At 37.8% G+C, this 20,126-nt stretch overlaps 1 protein-coding gene across 1 annotated transcript; it reads right to left on the reverse strand.

Moving 5' to 3' along the window:
- Positions 1-1,178: 1,178 nt before the first annotated feature.
- On the reverse strand, positions 1,179-2,480 carry LOC101920118 (vesicular inhibitory amino acid transporter-like; the record flags this gene model as incomplete). The annotated part of the gene is made up of 1 exon (XM_055810528.1): positions 1,179-2,480. A coding segment is annotated over one exon (1,200 nt), but the record flags the coding sequence as incomplete, so codon positions are not given.
- Positions 2,481-20,126: the final 17,646 nt, after the last annotated feature.

The raw sequence follows: 20,126 nt of genomic DNA on the forward strand, positions 1-20,126 counted from the left end.
TGCAGGACGGAAGCATTAATGCTAAGGTACTACCTAGAAAAATTGTTTAGTCAAGCAGTTACCTCTAGGCTTTTTACTCTATAATCTAGTCTTATGTTGACATGCAAAGAATTTTTCATATGACACAGTAGGAATTTGTGTGTAATTGTTCATTACAAAAACGTAAACTTTATTCTTTCAAATCATTACTTTACCTAATATAACATAGATTTAGTACAATAAGATGATATGTATTCATTAGAGTACTCTGATTAGATTGCTTCTTGTCAATGTTTTATCACTAATGTGAAATACATTGCAAAGTTGATCTTTTTATTAAGCCAATATCTTTTAAAGCTAAAGATCTATCAAGTCATACAGGAAGTTAACTGTGTGTCTGCTTATTGAACTTGATTTACTTCATCGAGCTTTTAATATCATCAGATAAAATACACAGATCAAAGAAATTTCCTGCCTAAGAGGGAAAGTGAACTGCATATTAACTTTTTCATGTTACCAGTGAGACTTCTTGTAACCCAACCAATAGAATAACTGCATTGCAGAGGCATGAATCTTAGGAATTAAGACTTGCAGAAACGCTGCAGTCATTGGCTATAGCTTCTTTCAGAACAAATTCCCTTTTCCATGACTGTGAGCTGTTAGAATGCCTGTTCAACTCAAACTATATTCCCAGTTGAACTCATGATAAAAGCAGGCTTTCAAAGCTGTTGTAAACTGAGTTCTCTTTTGGCCTACTCATTTAAAAAACAACTAGTAGAACTCGTCTTACATAAATAATGAAATACACTGATTTGTTCTGTTCACATGTTGAATTACATTCTGCCAATAATGTGAGATTACATTTCATCCCTTTGCAATGATAGCTCTCTCAAACTCTACCATATCCTGTAAGCTAGATTTGATACCTTTGAGGCTGAACAGCACCTAACCCCATGAGAAATTCTGGTTAAGTTGGTGGAATCACTTGCAGTAACCATTTTAGGATGTGCATGTCATATATGAACAAAACCATATAGGATTAGTTTCAAATTACTTTCATGCTAAACCATCTCTCACACTTTTTCTCTCAACATTTTAAATAAGGATAATTTTGTACTTTTTGGCTATAAAGGTTATTTTCCAATTTGCTTAGAGTCACATATTTTTACAGTTGAAACCCTAATCCTGCAAATATTTAAGCATATGCTTAATGTTACCTAGTGACAAAATCTGTTATATACTGACTAAAGGGGTAAAATGTTTATAAGATTTGGGCCTTATTTGGCTTTTAGGAAATATTTTTACACTCCTCCAAATACCTCAAGCAGCCCTTTTATTGAGCAAACTATGCCTGCAAGACTACAAAGGAAACCCAAAATAAAAACAGAGATATCTGCACATATCTCTAAGAAGGATAGTTTTTTCCATTTCAGTTTTAAATGGAAGAGAGAAGGAAGAAGAAAAGTCATAGCAGCACCTGTTATACTGCCTGTGAAACCCATCAACAAGGCAAAATGTGGTATGAACATGGCCATCAGCAGAGTTAACAAGAGAAATGAGCCTCTTACACCCAGAGCAAACAGTGGAGATGTGTAATTAGAATGGTTGCCTCTAGAAATACAAGCATACAAAATTTCTGTGGCTGCAAAAAAGGGCAAAGGGTAAGAAAGAAGAGCCTTGGTTAAGAGACACAAATTCACTAGGGTTTCAAGAAATGATGGCAGGTTGTCAGTAATAACTTCCTTTGTCTCTTCACCCCAGGTCAAGAATGCAGTCAGTGCAAAGGTTGTTTTCAAGACACAAGCAAAAAAGTGAGTCCAATTCATCATACACCTAAATTCCCCCGGGTTTTTCATGTTACCTTCGAGTGTGGGAAGAAATATTTGCGAAGTGTAACTGAAAATGATCACCCCTACAGAGACTAAGAAGTCCTCAAACTCAATGGAGAGTCTGAATTTTGCCCAGGACCACTGATGCATTTGCGTGAGACAGTAAGTCATCACTACAAGGATGATAATGAAATGGACCAAGGAGCAAAGCTGGCTGAGTTTGGAAACAATTTTGAGAGTCTTGATAAATACACAAGGCAGCAGTATAACAAATGCAATTACAGACCAAGTTTTCTCAGTCACTGGTACATATGGAAAACTATGTGACAGCAAGTTCCCACTAACAACCAGGTACAAAACACATGTCATGATCAGTTCCATCACTTGGGTCATGTTGACAATGATGCCACCTAGTCTGGGAGATATTTTTTTGCAGCAGGCATTCGCAATATCTTCATATGTGTGTCTCACTCTTATAAGCTGTCCATCTTCATTTTCTTCATACAGGCAAGCAATTAGAATTTTGCCTGTGTAACAGCATAATGCTGCAGCCAAGATAATAAGAAATAGGCCACTGTATCCACTGTGGAGAAGAGCATACGGCAATCCTAGGACAAATATTCCCTGAAGAGAAAAAAGAGAAAGAAAAGATAGCACAAAATCCCCGAGGCAAAATGTTTACTAGAAGCCATGCTCCCAAACCTACCCTCCAGTGAATATTGCTTTCACCTAACTGCATGGTGGAAGTACTGCTACATTCAGCTAAGTAAGGAACAATCATAAGAAATGTGTTTATTTATGATAAATGAAATTATTGGCAAAAAATTATGGCTCCTATCGACACACATGTAATGATAAGCTAGGAAAAAGAGAACGTGACTGAATGATATAGTCAGGTTCCTAGTTAATATTTAACGCTGATGTGATTAGAAGCACATTTTAGAAGGTTCATAGGCAGTTATTCAGTCAACATGCATATTAATGAAACAGATTCAATATCAGTAAAATTAATCAACTGTAGTATCATCTGTACAAGCTTCATTCAAATTAAAAATAACACTGTAGACAGATCCAGTAATGATGATTTTCTTCAGTCTAACAATTGTTAACAGACCTCTGGAAAGAAACGGCATTTGAGTGACATCAGACTTTGCTTGTGTTTCCTCTGTGGCTTCTGTATGTCTCATGCAGCCTTTGCTCTTATTAAGCCCACTGATAAAGTGATTGTTCCTTCAGCTGAGATTCTAGAGTGTGAAAACTTATTTAGGTGTTTAAAAATACATGTAAAACATATAAACATACCTTTTTCTAAACTGTTTCTGAAGGGAGAAGAATTATACTTCATTTATCCAGTAAAAAAAAAAAAAGACATTTTACTTTCACAGAATACTGTGTGTATTTCTTTGTCTTTTTCCTCTTTCTTCTCTATATTTAAGGGCAAACAACACTTTCATGTGGTTTAATTTCCATCAGCACAAACCCAACAAAACTCTTGAACAACAGTTATTCATAAAAAGATCCAATTTAGGAAAGATGCTTCTCTGACATTTCTCCTTTTATGCTACAAAGCTGAAATTAAGCAATGCAAATCAGTCAGGCTGGTCAGGCATTTTTGTTCTTGATGACTGAAGAACAGTAGGGAGGAAACAGAACACAGTTAACTAGTTCCACAGAAATTTTTACTTGAATATTTTTTACATGTGCTCATGTTTGCTATTCTGGCCTGGCAGAAGGACTTGATTTGGATCAAACCCATCTCAACTCTATTTCTGACCAAACCTGAGCAACCCCATCTGCTCTGCAAAACTCATGAATCCTGAGAAAAACAGGCCTCCTTGCAGAAGGGGCGACCCACTCTTCTTCTCTCATGTCCTGAGTGGGTACTGCCACTGACTGCTTTCAGGCGCCAAAGCAGAAGAGGTGAGTTTAATGGCCTAAATCCTAATTTCAGACTTTTCCATCCACAATCGTGGACATGAGGTCATGCAGAAGACAAGTGTTTCAGGCATGTTTCTGTCTTTGGTGTTTTGTATCAACTCCCCCAGGTTTTATACCCGGCAGACAGTTTCTGTGAGGGCAGTCTAGGAGCCCAGCTCTGCTGGAGGTCATCAAGAAGGCAGTTGCCTATCTCAGCTTTGTAGGGTTTATACCTGGTACCCCGCTTCTAAGTGATACAAGTACTGCCAGGCCTGATTCATAAGGAAGGTTCTGAAGAGAGGCAACTTTTCAAACTCTAAATAATTATCAGTGTATAAAAAGTATTCTCCTTTTCTTCCAGCCACAAAATAGCAGTCTTTTTTGGGCATATTGTGGGATGAGCATCAGCCAGAAAAGAAAGGTTTTAAGTCCTTAAATTAGAGTAATATTTTTTCTCTAAGTGAATGAGAAAAGCAAAGTGCCCCTCATATGAACAAGCTGCACTACCTGTTTCACCAGGCTTCACTGTAGATGCAGATATCTTCAGCTTTCAGCTGAATGAGAGCTGAAATAATCATATTAAATACATGCTTTAGTACATTTTGATTAAAAAGGTCCTCAGTTATTGTTACTGATATAATAATAAAGCTACTGACTGGGTACCACTTTTTGGTTGTTGTCAATGACTTAATTTACAGTAATGGTTTCATATAAGTCACAGGTACCATTACATTTAGGAGCTGGGACGTTCAGCTGCACAGCCTGTGGTACTTCAGTCACCCAAGTCTCCCCACCCCAATGGCTTAGCTCCTTCTAATACAGGTCTCATGATCCAATTAGCTTGCAGTGTCATTAGCATTTCTTTTGTATATGAGCTTCACAGAAGTGTTCAAAACTCTATAATTTCTACCATCTAACTGTCTACTTTCTTAAAAACACTAGACATCTGGCTGTATCCAGACTGCAGGTAGCACACATCTAAGAGTAGCTTTTGATATCATGCCATTTTTAATTGTGGCTTTCACCAACTGGCAAGTTAGGTAGTTGCCTAAAGAACAAAATGTGATGATTTATTTCCTATGAAAACAATCCTTGGAGAACATTTACATAACAGACTGAGTTCAAGAGCATCATAAATAAACCAAATCTATGAAAAAATCAGGAAGATAAAAGCCACAGAGTCATCTTCCATATTAACATAAGAACAATGATGCTTTCTTAGTTCCTTGCAGTTTGTAGCAAGCTCATCTCATTTGTTCTGTACTCACAGCATTATTATTTTGTCCCTTAACCTGCATTTGGGAATTCTAACGATGTCTGCTGACCCAAAGGGTCACTGTATAATTAAACTGAAGGTGTCAGCACAAGCGTTACCCACACAATGGCTTCTCCCCTGCTGAATTTGGTCTATTAACGTTTATATGACTAGCCTCAACCTAAACCAAAGCATAAGTCTTTCAGAGATGTTATCACATTAGACAGCCATTTACAGTCCTCCCCACAGGTGTCTGCTTTTCCATGCTTAATTGTTAGTTTAATCAGAGCATAACATAATTCTAACCTGTAACAACTCCTTGCTGTTGTTCATATCAAATAATTTTGCTTGGTACCTAACACAGACCACAGAATGATAGAGGTGGGATTTTTTGGCTTGATTTTCTTTTTTTTCATCTTCTGAATTCAGACCTTATTAAACAAATATATTTTTGCATTAGATATATTCTTTCTTAAAATTATGTATCAGTGACTGCCAATTTCAAAGTTTAGAGTTTAGCATTTCTAAACTGAATCTTTCTACAGAAAGTGAAAGATTGCCTTTCACCTGATGTCTTTGACATCTTTTACCCCGAGTTTGTAAAATTCACCTTTCAGTTAATAATAGAAAGCAAACATTGTGGACATAACTGGTTTTACAGCTTTTTGGATGCAAAGCATGGTTACTAGACAGAAATGGGAGAACTCTGAATGTGCCAATATGGTAAGTGTGTATATGGTAAAACGACAGTGCTTTTCCTGCCTTGACAGAAATGTTTTCCCATTTAAAAGGGGGGGGGGGGGGCGGGGAAAGATATGGTTTCATGTATCATCACATTGACAAGTTTCTACACAAAAAAGTGATGGCCATGAGAATTCAAAGAACAAGAGACCATTTGTCATACTTCAAAACCCATTTTTGATTTCATCTTCTGGTTTTACCTTTCCAAAAGCAATACTTGCTGTTCCATTTCCTGAATGTCAACAAGTTTAAATAGTTCAGTTTCAAAGAAAAAGATATCTTTAATAAGCATTTATTTTGCTGCTAATGTAATGTAACAGTACAGGTATCAAGCAGAGTTCTCCGGTTTAAAGCTGCTGAGCAATTTTAGAGCATTGCTTCAGATGACTTACCTGTGGAAAATTCTGCCTCCATACAGAAATCCTTTCACAGATGTTGCTGAAGGTGGCTTTTGTGCCCCTTTCATGAAGAGTCAGTGTACAGAGAATATAGGCAGAACATGTCAACATTTCACTGATTCTTTGCTAGTGGAAGAGGGACACAGGTAATTCCTGTACCATTTGTCAATGCACATTTGGTCCAGCTTGGCCCCAGCTCTTGCTTTTATTGAGCCTTCTTATCCTGTGTTCTCATGTCCAAATTATGGCACAGCCAGCCTTAGCTGTCAGGCATCAATTAAAAATGAGCAACAAAAGGAACTGTTTCTTAAGTTGCCTCCCAGCTCTTGGTTTTAGCATTCTGACTGGGAAGTATTCCTGTATGAGTGGTTTTATTTCCAGCCGTTCTAGTGCAAAGTCAAATATGTTAGTTCTAAATATGCTGTTTTAAGGTGCTCTGTTTACAAAATAGAATAGTACAGGGCAAAAACACTCAGACAGTTGAGTACAGGAAAGACGGAGTTTTTGCAACAGTCTTCTATCATGGCTCAGCTTGAGCAGTTCTGTTATTTGCCATCACTCCATCCACCTTGTACAGGGAGGGGCCCCAAGCTTGCCCAGTGGGCTGCATCTTCCCTTGTCTCTCAAGACGTTTTCAAGACTTGGGTATTTACACACTAGAATGAGGATGGAAGCAGACTTACTGTTCTTTGTCAATGAGTGAATACAGGTGTTTGGGTGGAGGTCCTTATCAAACATCCAGAGCAGGCTTAATCATAGGCACCTGGGCCTAGAAAGAAGCAAGGACTAAGGGCTGAAATGGTGGTCAGCCTTTGAAGAAATGCAAGGAAAAAAAGTAGAAAGGGCATGTAAAGAAAGGTCAGTCTCAGCTAGAAGCTATTTATTAGCCTTGTCAGAATACCCCCAAGCGGAAGCAACCAGGTATGACAGCTACCACAAAAAAATTACTATTCTACCTACAATACAAAACCAGCAGATCCGGATTTCCAAATTACATCTGTACGTTAAAACATTTTTGCATTTGTCAGTGGTTTGACTGCAATATTTGAACTGCATGGGAGTGTTTCTCACACCAGCAAGGGTGGCTGCTTGTTTAAAACTACTAGGCATCCCGATTAGTGTAGAATGCAACAAGCGGGCCTTCTGCTACCATACCACTGTTAGACACTACTTCCCCTCAAGGCAATCACCCCCCAAGGAATAAAATGTGATTAGAAAAATGCACAAATGAGCACAGTCAAGCACTCTGAGAAAATATCAAAATACCTTAATGTTCAATTTTAAGACTTTTTAGTCCCAGGTAAAATGCTTCATTTCACAGGCTGTTTTAAGCTGAAATATGAGACTTTGAAAAACAAAGCAGATTGAACAGTAATTAAAAAGTAAGATCAAATTATGGTCAGAGTTGAGACGTGCCAAAAGACAATTAAATAAAATAGAGTAAAAAGCAAAGTTAAAAGAAAAGAGAGAGAGAAAAATTTCACCTTAAGACTTAATGAGATGGAAAAATAAATTAAGAAGAATTTAACTGAAAATTATTCAGTTAGCACAGGTGTCCTATATGCAGAACACATGCTAATATGCCAGACCACTGAATTAGCTCTGATTGCCTTTCTCACCATCTGTACTTGCTCCACTGGAAGCCTAACTTTCCTCCCAACTTTGTATTTGATTCCCTGCATGAACTTGGGTTAGGCATAGAAACTGCAGAAAAGCCTCCTTTACGGATCTTCTTGGAAAAGTAGAGAGATAAATTCAAGAACCCTGCCTTTCAGTATACTTTCACAAAATATTTAAATATGTTGTGTATTTGTTGTAATTTAAAATAAATAATTTTCCTGAAGCAATGCAAGCTTGTGTTGCCATAGTATTTATATGAAGATACAACTTTATTAACACTAAATTAAAAAATATAGCAAATCCCTTAATCTCATACCATGATAACAGACCTTGCTTGTTGACCTCCACCGTCTTTTTTCTTTCTCAGCCAACACTGTGATCAATGGTGATTTTATATCTTCTTCCAGATCACTGTTGACTACATTGACTAATACTGGACCAGATGCCAATTATTCTACTAGATAACCTCCTAACCCTACTAGAAACTCATTCCTTTGACAACAGATCCACATTGACAGTTACTTTCTTGGGATCTGTCACTTAGGTAGTTGTTAATCCATTTAAAATGTATTCTATTGTTGCACTAATTTTTAAATCAGAATGTTGTGTATTAATGTGTCAAAATTCCTTTTGAATGTCTAAATATATTATTTATCTTTCACTGCCTATATCACAATATCATAAAAGAATTATATCAAGTGTGTTTAATAAGAATTATAAGGACTCTTTCTCCAAACCCATAACGATTGACACTAATTATATTCCTAGCTTTTTATTCTGTGTCAATTAAAACCTTTATTAACAATAACATTCTTTTCCTCAGAACTGTTGCCAGGTTTCACTAGTGAGGATTTAACTGGCTTTTAAAATATTGGAATGATATCCACAATCCACTGAAAATTCCACATGTAATACTGATTGAGTAAGAGTATTATCAGGTCAGATGTATCTTATGTTACACCACTCAACTGCAAATTTGCTGGGCATTCTGCTTTGAAAATATCAGTGAGATACATTTTAACATTCATTTTAAATAGTAATTATAGTTATCTAATAGTTAATTGTCCAAGTCTAAGCTTGGAAAAAATAGGCACCTCAATTTATAACTCACACCCATCTTAAAATAGGATAGGTCATTAGTAGAGCTGAGGTGAATTTCCTTTCAGAGATGCTTGTTTCTCTTTGCTGGGCAAGAGAATATATACAAAATGGAGTGCAGACACACAGCTTAGAAACTCTGAGAGCTAACTTTTGAATGCCTTATGTCTTATGCAGAATGGCATGATGCCCATCCTGAAAAATTATGAAATGGCCCACTGTTCTGTACTATAAGCACATCCTCCTGATTCTCTACAGAGACTACTTATGAACAGTTGCATCCTTTTTTCAGAGTTAAGAACAATGTAAGAACCTCCCTCTACTGTTAATGTAGGAAAAGTGTAGCAAAGTTCAGTGAGAGATCCCAGATAAAAGGAAGGTGAACTCACATTAGAAATGAAAGTCGATTATTCCCACCCTCATATCCACATACTCAACAGCACTGGGGGGTGTGTGTCCTAGGGGCTTGGCCAGCATCACTTGTGTGCACGAAGAAGGACAAGGGATGTGGCAGTCAAGAACTCACTATGTCCCTGCTGTTCATCTTGACTATTGATGACAGATTCTGGATTTACCTTCTATACACTTCTGGAATGGATGCAGTTTTGGATCTTTTTCCTCATTATTTTGTCTCATCCTTCATAAATATTAGGTGAAATTCCTGAATTTTAAGTACTCTTGCTTTTCTTACCTGTGTTTTATAGATACTGTCCCCCACATCATTCCCTTAACGCTTACCTATAGGTCAGTTTTTCTACCTTTCCATTTGAATGAAATCACATATATGATACTCTGTAGCAGTTAACACATACCTTCTCTATCAACTTTATTCAGTTGGTTTTCCTTATGCCAGCCTGGTTTAGCTGCAGGGAGGATAGTGGCTAAGGTGTTTATTCTGTGGTTAATGCCTGCAATCACCTTATATACTGAAAGAAACTTTAGAAGTGTTCTGTCAATGCTTCAGGTCTCATAAGCAGATGATAAGGAAGATAGACTGTTCAGAACATGCTGATAAACAAGTAAGGAAGTTGCATGGCCTGCACTACAAAATGTATGTGTCCACTTGACTTACAGAAGCTACTGATTTTATTCTCCTTTTAGTGGCCAGGTTAGTCTTCAGAATCTTCTAAAGATTAGAAAAGGAAACAGAGGAAAGAAAATGTCTCAACAAAAAGGAATTGCTGCTATTGAGTGTCAAAGCTGATCCCACTGGCTTTGCTACTGGTTTAAATATTTGTTCCATAACTGGAATAATATGCTTGATGTTTAATTCTCTGCATGGTTTAACAGAAAATGTTAGTTTGCACAAATTCAGAGCTTTCTGCAAGAATACACTGAATCACACAAAGTAAATCTCCCAAGCAAATTACCTTTTAAGAAAACATACTATTTTGCTTGATCCCAAAGGAGAAAGCAGGCTTTGGTAAAAGAATGAGGGCTTTTATTATGTGTTATGTAGCAGAGAAGGAAAAGATGGAAAAAAGTCAGGCAATCAAAACTAAAACAAATATTAATTTGGAAGTTAGTAGTAGTGAGCAACGTGGACTCACTGGCTGCTTACCTGTTTCTCACATTATAGCTCATCACAGATTCTCAGGTTTTCACCTGAAGGCAGGCAAGTACTCAAAATGTCCAGTACATCAACATGAGAGTGAGTTTACATGAAAATGTAGTCAAAAGAGCTTGAGGGGAGGCAGACAGAGGACTTCGGGAGACTAGAAGCAAAGCAAAGCAGGGGGGAGCCAAATAACTTTATTTGAGTGTGCACTGACATAACAAAAGGAAGAGTTAAGTGCAGAGAAAGTTCAAACTCAGGCTGGGAGAAAGTATTTGGCTTGTTAGGAGTTTTTCTTGAATGCTGCCTGCATGGGACAAGACACAGTTCTTGTTACTTTTAACAAGTAAGGCTGAAGAAGAAATGGAATAACACAGAGTCATACTACAAAGAACTTCCACTAGGACAAACCTTATGCACTTCTGAGAGGGGAAAAGGAAGCCAAGTTACATCTTCTGGAAGCTGGGTTATCTTTTCTGAAAACTGGTGTAGGATTTGTCGTGATTGCATGTGGAATAAAAAGTGACTGAAACCTCCCCTGGCTAATACTGTCCTGTTCTTTCCTCTGCACAGACCCAACTACGAGTTTTAGGTGGACTCTCGCTCAAGCTATAATGACTCCCAGAGCTCGGCATATAAACCGGAAATTTGTTTTAGAGCACTGCCTGGAGACAATACAGTTGATAGTCTGGATGAAAGACGTATATAGTGGTATACTATTATTTTTGGTCTCTAGGAATCAGCAAACTGATACAGAGTATCATAGTATATTCTTCCGGAATACGTGAGAGAAGATGCTGTCTTAAAATTAGGCTGTGTATAGGCACAAATCTCTACTGCTTTTCCTCTCTTAACCTCAGTTAAACTAAAGTGACAGCCCTGGAGGCTACTACCTTTAGGATACAAGAAGCAGCAACTGATTTTACCGCTGGTATTTCATCATGCACAGATACACGGAAAGTTGAGGTTGCAAATGTATTCCCATAATGAAGGAAGCTCTCTCCTACAATGACATAAAAGGGGATATCATTCTTAAAATTCAACAAAGTAGAATAATTCCTCTAACTCCAAGTAGATTAGACAAACATTCCTAAATGTGTATAATTAATAACAAAAAGAAAAAACTAAAGATCAGAAAAGAAATGTGACTGAATTTTCTGGCATGCCCTGAGTACTCAGCATAAAAACAAAGTTATTTAGGCTCTCCTATTTTAAAAAACACTTAGATTTTGAATATAGTTATGCATTGTGAAACACAGCATATGGCATATAAAATGCATGCTGAAGATGTCTTTTTAAGGTCTGTAGATGTAAAACACTTAAAGTATTACTACTTGAGGAGGTATTTCTCATTCTGTTTGTACAGATTGTGACACAGTGGTTCTTGACCTCTACTGGCCCACAAACAAAAGTACTGGAGTTATAGAGGAAGTCATATTCCTTTTCTGTGGGTTTTTTTTTTCCCTTTTTATTTTCCTCTTTTTTTTTTTTTTTTAAAAAAAAATTCTTGGTCTGCAGCCACACTGGAAAGATTTGGAGACAGGATACTGTCTGGAAACAACAGCTGAGGATCTCTGGATAAACAAACTGAGAACCTTGATTATTCTTGACTTTTGATAAAGACTTCAGGATTATTCTTAACTTTCAGATACAAATACTGTCTGCATGGATAGAGATAAGAACACTTCTTCCATTATTAAACCAAAGTTATTTAAGTAATTGCTGTAAAAGTTTGTATATTTTAAAAATTAGTTTAATTTCTTTTTTCTTAACCTGAGCCATTCTGACAGTGCAGGGAAAATTTCTCAGCTCTAGTGGATATTTCCTTTGTTCATAACTCAGTGTTGAGAGCTGTAGTGCTTTCATATTTGAGAAATTTATTTTAGGCCTACATTTAGTTTCTGTTCCTTTCTCTTAACTTTCATTTCTCACATTCAGATTTTTAGGCAAAATTCCAATTTTTTCATGAGGTAAAAAAAATGGATTTTAGTTGAAAGCACAGTGTTTATTACTAATGTTACTAAAGTGACTACTTTTTAAAACTTTCTTTGGTACCCGGAGAAATGATCGCTCCTTAACATCTATGAATTGGATTAACCTCACCAAACTTCTGTCTATAACAGACACACACTAGCAGAAAAGACATTCATGACAAATCTACCTCGCTGTGATGCACACTTACTAGGAATGAGGTTCCTAACTTTCCCTATCTAAATACAGCAAAAAGTCAAATTAAGCTGCTAGCTCTGGAAAGTATGGATAGAAATAAGAATCACCAGAAGACTATTCATTCCAACAGTGTAGGGCACTTATTTTAGGATTTGTGAATCTCCACCAGAGATGCCTATCTCTCTATGTCATCTGTAGAGTCAGATGAATTCCTTTACGAAGACCATGAGACTGTGAGTGCCTGGGAAGAGCAAAGGAAGAACAGGGAGCTGGATAACTTAGGAACATGACTGCACCGGGGGAGGCAGGAAAAGTCATTAGTTAAACTGGAAGACACCAGAACAGAAGGTTGTGAACCATATGAGGTAGAAACAAGGAGTAGGAGAATATGATGGGCAAGAGGCTCTGAGAAAAAATGATTGGATATGAGAAATATCTAACTATAGGCATAAGACATGAGCAAGTAAAAAGCTAGAGGGGAAAGTATGCATTATGCAGTTGGTTATCCTTTCTGATTAGGAAAGGAAACCTTCAGGGGTGGAATGGCAGCTCCTCAGAATTTAGGACACAGTAAAGAGTCTCTGAAATCCCATCCAAGCAGCAGAAGGAAGCCTACAGTTTTGTGCAGGAATTTATTTTTAACTTGAGATGACAACAATAAAAAGTACAAAAGGAAAAGCTCTGAGAGCAGCTGGTTTCCCAGCAAAAGTGAAAAAAGTCAGCAGGCAAGCAAAAGCAACAAGAGCAGGAGTGGAGAACTCCTTTTAAACTCCAGATCCCAATTAAAGCTTGGAAAAAGATTTTTAAGTCCCTTAAGGGAATATGGCTGAGGAGATGTCATTTGGAGTTGCAGAAATCATGCAGACAATGAGAAAAGAGAATGGCTTTAAAATGTAGCGAAATAGAATAGACCTCAGTGTCAACTTCTAAATATGACACAACCCATAAAATGAAAGAATTAAATCACGTTAAAAGAAAAAATAATTTCTTATAAATATAAAGAAGATAACTTTCTTATAATAGAAAATATCTTGCATCATGTAATTCTTATACTCACATTTTTTTCAAGACTCAGTAGAACTATTTGTAATTTCTGAAATATCCAGATTTAGTTTGAAGTAATCAAACTAGAATGGGCTTTAAAACCGAAAAAAAAATCCTCTACTTATCAGGGAGGAACTAGCCTGAATCAAAAATATTTCTGGAGGGGAAAACAGCAATAAAAAAACCTATCATGAATGGAAATACTCATGTACAATAAAGGCAAAGGCTGAAGCTACCCTTGCTATTGATCACATAAAACAACCAAAAATGCTTGCTCTAGGGACCTACAAAACATAATCTGCTGATGCTGTTATTTGTGTCAATTCAAGAAATGGACGGAGAAAAATTGAAATGGATAGCAGACTATGTGTGTATGAGCTGAAGTGAATGTTTCCTCACTTTGACTCATATGTTTACATTTTTGAGAAGTAAATATTAAATTTGAAATTTTTTTTTGTTAGCAATTTAGTGAACACAGTATTGTACATATGGCAAAACTAGTGCCACTGGCCAAGAATACAGAGAAACATTGCCTTCCAGGAAACATGGTGTGTGCGGGGAGAAGAGGGAGAATACATGCAAATATAAGTCAATTTCTTTAATTTAGCTTTAGGGGCAAAACGTTTTCTAGAGCTTACTGTGCTAAAACTAGGTTACAATACATCATCTTCAGCACTGTGTGTAATCAGTGTTTAGGGCTTTTTATTTTCTCAAATAGCTCCGTTTGCTCATTCAGACAGAGCTTGTGCCGTTTCAGTGAATCTCCTGCTGTCAGGAATTACACACATTCAAGTAAACTGTAGATTAACCATCTATGGATTGTGTGGAACAAGCTTTACCATTTGGAAAGTCTGCTACAGAAACATTACTATTTCTCATTTTATCAGTACATTATAACATTTCATATGTCCTTTACTTTCAACATGAAATTATGAAATACACCTGCAGAAGTTGAGCTTGTTGACCTTTATTCCTTGATGAACCCTAAGGCTCACTCTTTCTTTTTTAAAAAAAAATTAGCTCTCTTCTGAAAATTTGCCAATGGAAGTGAAGGACGTTTAGAAAAAACAGGAAAGGAATGGTATCTGACAAAATATTTTACTTTCTGCTGCCTATCACTGTGTTCTTGCTGTCTTGGGAGGAATGTTGTCTTGGAAGGAGTTATATGTCTAAATATGGTATATAAAAGAAAATTCACTGAGGTTACACACCTCATGAGTTTAAGAATAGGGACAAAAAGGATGTTTTCAAGAAGAGTATTTTGCATCAGTAATAGCTGCTTAATGTCATGTGCTATAGAAAGACACAAGTGTACAAATGATCTGATCCACAGAAGGATGGTAAATAATTATAATAGGTAATTTGGGCTTTGTCTTGAAAGGTAACTGTCAAACATAATGCTACAACAATAAAGTAAGAATATATAAGAGCTATAGAAATTTAAAGTTGCCTAACAATAGTATTTTTAAATACCATGTGACCTGCCATGAATTAAAAAAGGAGAAATTATACCATCTGTTTTCATTCAGTTTGTTAAAAATGCTCTCAGGGATTGATGAGACCAAAAACCATGGTAGATTAATTTGGTTTTAGTGTAGCGGAAAAGTACATCAGCTGTTCCCTTCACCGGAGGGAGCCAGAGATCCTTGTTCTGCAGCAAGTTGTCGTGCATTGGGTTCTTCCATGGAATAAACTGATCGTTGCTTTCAAGCAGCTGACAGTTACTTGATCCTGTTTGGTAACATTTACTATTTCAAAGGGTATAATTTTCATAATGCTACTATCCATTTATCTTTGATATTATGGTTCTGTCATTCTCTTTCTTGACCATCTGGATTTTTAAGATAGGATGCCAATTTTAATGGCTGAATATTCTAAAGGTGCTTTTATCACATTCATCTGCTGATTTATCTTGGGCTCAGACCCTATAATGGGTCTTAATAGCAAGGAGGATCCATTCTATACAGAAAAAAAGAAAGGAAATTAAATCAAATGTCAAGCTAATTTATCACAGGCCACATTTAAACAATCATTAGTTTGTAAAGAGTTTCTGTAAAACACAAAACATTTTGAGACTTACTTTCAAAATTGTTTTCATTATTGGAGCACCTGGAAGTCCTTGATTGGAATTCCATTGTGTAGGGCACTGTGCAAACAAAGTACAAAAAGATGGTCTCTTCTCCAAAGAATTTAAAATCTAGGGGTAAGACAAAGGGAAACAAATATAGGTAGGCAGGGGAATGAAGCAAACCTTGAGTCAATACCGGAAACTGTGAGTAGAGAGTAAATGGTTTCAATGTAGCTTGTAACTGTGAAATTTTCAGCAAAAGGACATTTCTAAGAGGAGCAGAGGAGTACAAATAAATATCTTCATATAAGTTCATGGGAATGCTTGATTAAATATTTAAAAAATTGACAATGGTAATTGTAACTGGAAGAACAGAGATCAGAGTCAATAGATGCAGAAAGACACATGGTAGACTGTTAGATGAGCAGCTTACATTTGATTTGATGGTTGAAGAAGTGCTTGCAAGAGCTGGTGCACATACAGGGTATGGAACTGCACCAGCTTTCCAGGTGGGTGTCATGGGGTGAGCTTAGTAAGGTCAAGGAAGACTACTATGACCTAGATGGGGAATTCTTATTACTCAGATAAGAGTTTTAGCCTTGTGTGGATTGGTAAATCAGAGTATGTATTAGTGAGGTTTTACAGTAAAAATAAGCAGAATATGGATGTAGTCTGAGTGTGAGAATTTAGACAGAGGCCTGATTGAAAGATGATGCTAGATGATAGGCTTGCATGGCAGCAAGGACAAAGCCATTCACAGGCGGTGAAGAAAGGTTGATATGGGCAGCCTCTGGATGGAAGACAAGGAGTTCTGTTTAGCTGCTTCTACTGATGCTGAACAGACACACCAGTATTTTATATGGGCAGCAGAGGGATCTAAATAAGATGTGAATTTGAACCAGCCAAGGAAAACACACTCTGTGTCATCACACCCTCCCACAGGTGGTGAAGGATGTCTATCAGCAGCCCTGAGAGCCTGAGTCTGCTGCAAGTGATGACCTCAGGGAGGAAGGTGCGAGGCAAACATTCAGGAGAGATCACCAGCTTTTGCTGTGTGCAGGATTATGGACAGCAGTATAGAGCAGAGGAAGATGTATATCAATTAATGTAATAAATTTCCTTAAAAAAAAATGTTGCAATGAAAAATACAGATAAAGTGGTGTAGCATGTGTGTGCTTGTAGTTATCTACCCATCGATACAAAATAGGTTTTTAGGCATTAACACCCGCCAGAGCAGGCCATCTCCTGGGTGATCTGAAGGTTTCCTAATGATGAAGTGAAAGAAAAAAAAGGTCTGGGAGGCAGAAACACAATATTGAGGTTTCTGAAATGTTAGTCGCACATTCCATTTATTTTTTAAATGTCATGGGAGAAATGCAAACTGACACAACCTTTTTACAAATACATGTAAATGTGCATGTAAATCACAACTCTGTCACTCAGCAGGATGTCTATTACGATCATAGAATCATAGAATGGTTTGGGTTGGAAAGGGCCTTAAAGATCATTTAGTTCCAATCCCCCTGCCACGGGCAGGGACACTTTCCACTAGACCAAGTTGCTCAAAGCCACAGCCAACCTGGCCTGGAACACTTCCAGGGATGGGGCATCCACAGCTTCTCTAGGAAACCTGTGCCAGTGCCTTGCCATCCTCACAGGAAAAAAATTCTCCCTAATATCCAATCTAAATCTACCCACTTTCAGTTTAAAACCATTCCCCCTTGTCCTATCACTACAGGCCCTTGCAAAAAGTCCCTCTCCTGCTTCTTGTAGGTCCCCTTTAGGTACTAGAAGCTGCTATAAGGTCTCCCCAGAGCCTTCCCTTCTCCAGGCTGAACAATGGCAACTCTCTCAGGCTGTCTTCACAGGAGAGGGGCTCCAGCCCTATGATCATCTTTATGGCCTTCCTCTAGACTCACTCCAACAGGTCCATGTCATTCTTGTGTTGACAGCCCCATACCTGGACATAGTACTCCATGTGGGATCTCACGAGAGCAGAGTATAGGGCAAAAATCACCTCCCTCAGCCTGCTGGTCACGCTTCTTCTGATGCAGCCCAGGGTACAGTTGGCTTTATGAGCTTGCAAGCACACGTTGCTGGGTCATGTTGAGCTTCTCATCTACTAACACTCAGGCTGTTCTCAGTGCATTCTCTGCCCATCCTGTATTTGTGCTTGGGATTGCCCTGACCCGCATGCAGGACGTTGCACTTGGCTTTGTTGAACTTCATGAGATTCACATGGGCCCACCTCTCAAGCCTGTCAAGGCCCCTGTCAATGGCATCCCTTCCCTCCAGTGTGTCAACCACACCACACAGCTTGGTGTTGTTGGCAAACTTGCTGAGGGTGCACTCAATCACACTGTCTGTGTCACCGACAAAGATGTTAAACAGCACCAGTCCCATACTGACCCCTGAGGAGCACCACTCATCACTGGTCTCCACTTGGACATTGAGCTGTTAATAGTAACACTTTGAGTGTGACAATATTAAACTCTAGCAACACCATTGCTAGTAGTTGGCCTATGAAGAATGGCAGGGTTTAAAGCTTTTAGGTGGAGATGTGCTTTTACTTCATTCATGTAACTATACTTAAGGCGACTAAGATATAAAATAGTAGAAATACTGATGTCCCCATAAGGGTCCCTGTTGGGCAGCATGCCAAACCAACTTGCAAATTCCAATTAATGCAAAGGTTCATGTTATTACTGGCCAGAAGCACCACTGTAAGATGTGGGTTGATCTCTCCCAGGTCCTCCACTGAACACCACACCAGGACCTTGGTGCCCATTAACTGCTCTGGCTCCCTCAGACCCTGGGGAGCCCCCCCTTGCTGTGGGGCAGGAGGAGAAGGGCCAGAGAGAGCAAGTGGGAGGGTCTGCAGCATGAGGACCATGCAGTACACAGGTCACAGCTCCTGCCCCTTAAGCGAGTCTGCTCTGCTACCTCCTACAGCTTGGAAAGCAGCCACCTGCCTTACAGGCAGGGGGTTCAAAAGGCTGCTTAGTGCAGACATGCCCTGATTGTGCATGATCCAATTATTACATTTAAAAATGTGATTAAAACATTCTTATTAAAAGAATAGCTATACACATTTCAAGGGCAAACAGCTCAGGGTTAGCAACTGCCAGGTTTACCTTTGACCATGAAAGCTTTATTTATGGCCTTTACTGGCAAATGAGTTAGAAAGGTGGTTGAAAATCAGTGCCCAAGTACTGAGCTGTGTCTGTGCACTTCTCCTCTGCTCTGTCCTCAAAGACACACTGGGTAGCCAATGAAATTATATCTACTCTCTTCACAAAAATCCGCTTACAAGAACAGACACTTGCAAATTCTGCCAGACCTTCCTGACCAGACTGTGATAAACTGGACATCAACCCCAGGATAAGTTTACTAAGCATTGCAGTGATTTAACTACTGTTTCTAAAAATAAATTGTAAGATAATACAGTGGTTTTGACATTTAGAAATATACAGATTTGAAAAGTACTAGCCAAGAAGAGTTTCAGCTAAAGTTGTTGGAAATTATAGATAATTGGCATTGCTAAAAATCAAGTGTCAAATAAATACTTTCTTGAAATGTAAGGTTATAATTTGAGGTTCTGAACAGAATTGTTCTGATTTCTTTAAACACTGCAGCACTTCTTGTTACTGTTATAAAAAGGATATAATATTAGAGGCAGTAAAGCTCAGGTAAAAATCAGTTAAAGATATAAAAGAAAGATATTGGTTAAGAATAAATATTTAAAAATATATCTATCTTCTACCCAGTGTAATCAACATACTCAGATTTAAGGTTGAGGTTGCATGTTGAATTCCATGTTTGTGTTGCATATTATGCTTCAGAATGTCTCTCTCATCTTGAAGAAGATAATTATCTCATATGGTAATTAGCTTAAAATATATCAACATAATAAATTATAGACCATTGTATATCAGTAATAGCCAAACTACTGAGGCTATTAGAGTCATTTATGAAGGAGACAGAGATGGATACCTCGTGTAACTCTTGCAACTCATTTATTAGGAACTGTAATTTTGGGCCCATAGTGTGGGCAAGCATAATCTAAGGACAGCTTTAACTTCTAAAGATTTTTCATGTCAATTTAATATCTAGAAGGATGCTATAACTGCAATACTTTGTTCCATTACTTGTGTAACCCACGTACTTGTTTCTGGGATGCTTCAAGAGCTAGCATGGTTCTTTCTGAACCAATTGTCCATATGTTGGGTCGGTCTGTACGTCCAGGGAATAATCTGTGGAGTGGTTATGTTATATCACAGCTCCTACTTATTGGAAAATCTGACACAGAGGGGCTATGAAAAACCGGTTTGCCACTCCTAACATTTCCATAATAGTCACAGTAGAATATACCGATGTAAATCCATTCAATGTACCCTCCATCTGTTCATTGCACAAATGATATAACAAGCAATACAAAATGCAAAGAGCAACT

This window comes from Falco peregrinus, chromosome 7 (genome assembly GCF_023634155.1).
Source record: "Falco peregrinus isolate bFalPer1 chromosome 7, bFalPer1.pri, whole genome shotgun sequence".
Classification (NCBI taxonomy): domain Eukaryota; kingdom Metazoa; phylum Chordata; class Aves; order Falconiformes; family Falconidae; genus Falco; species Falco peregrinus.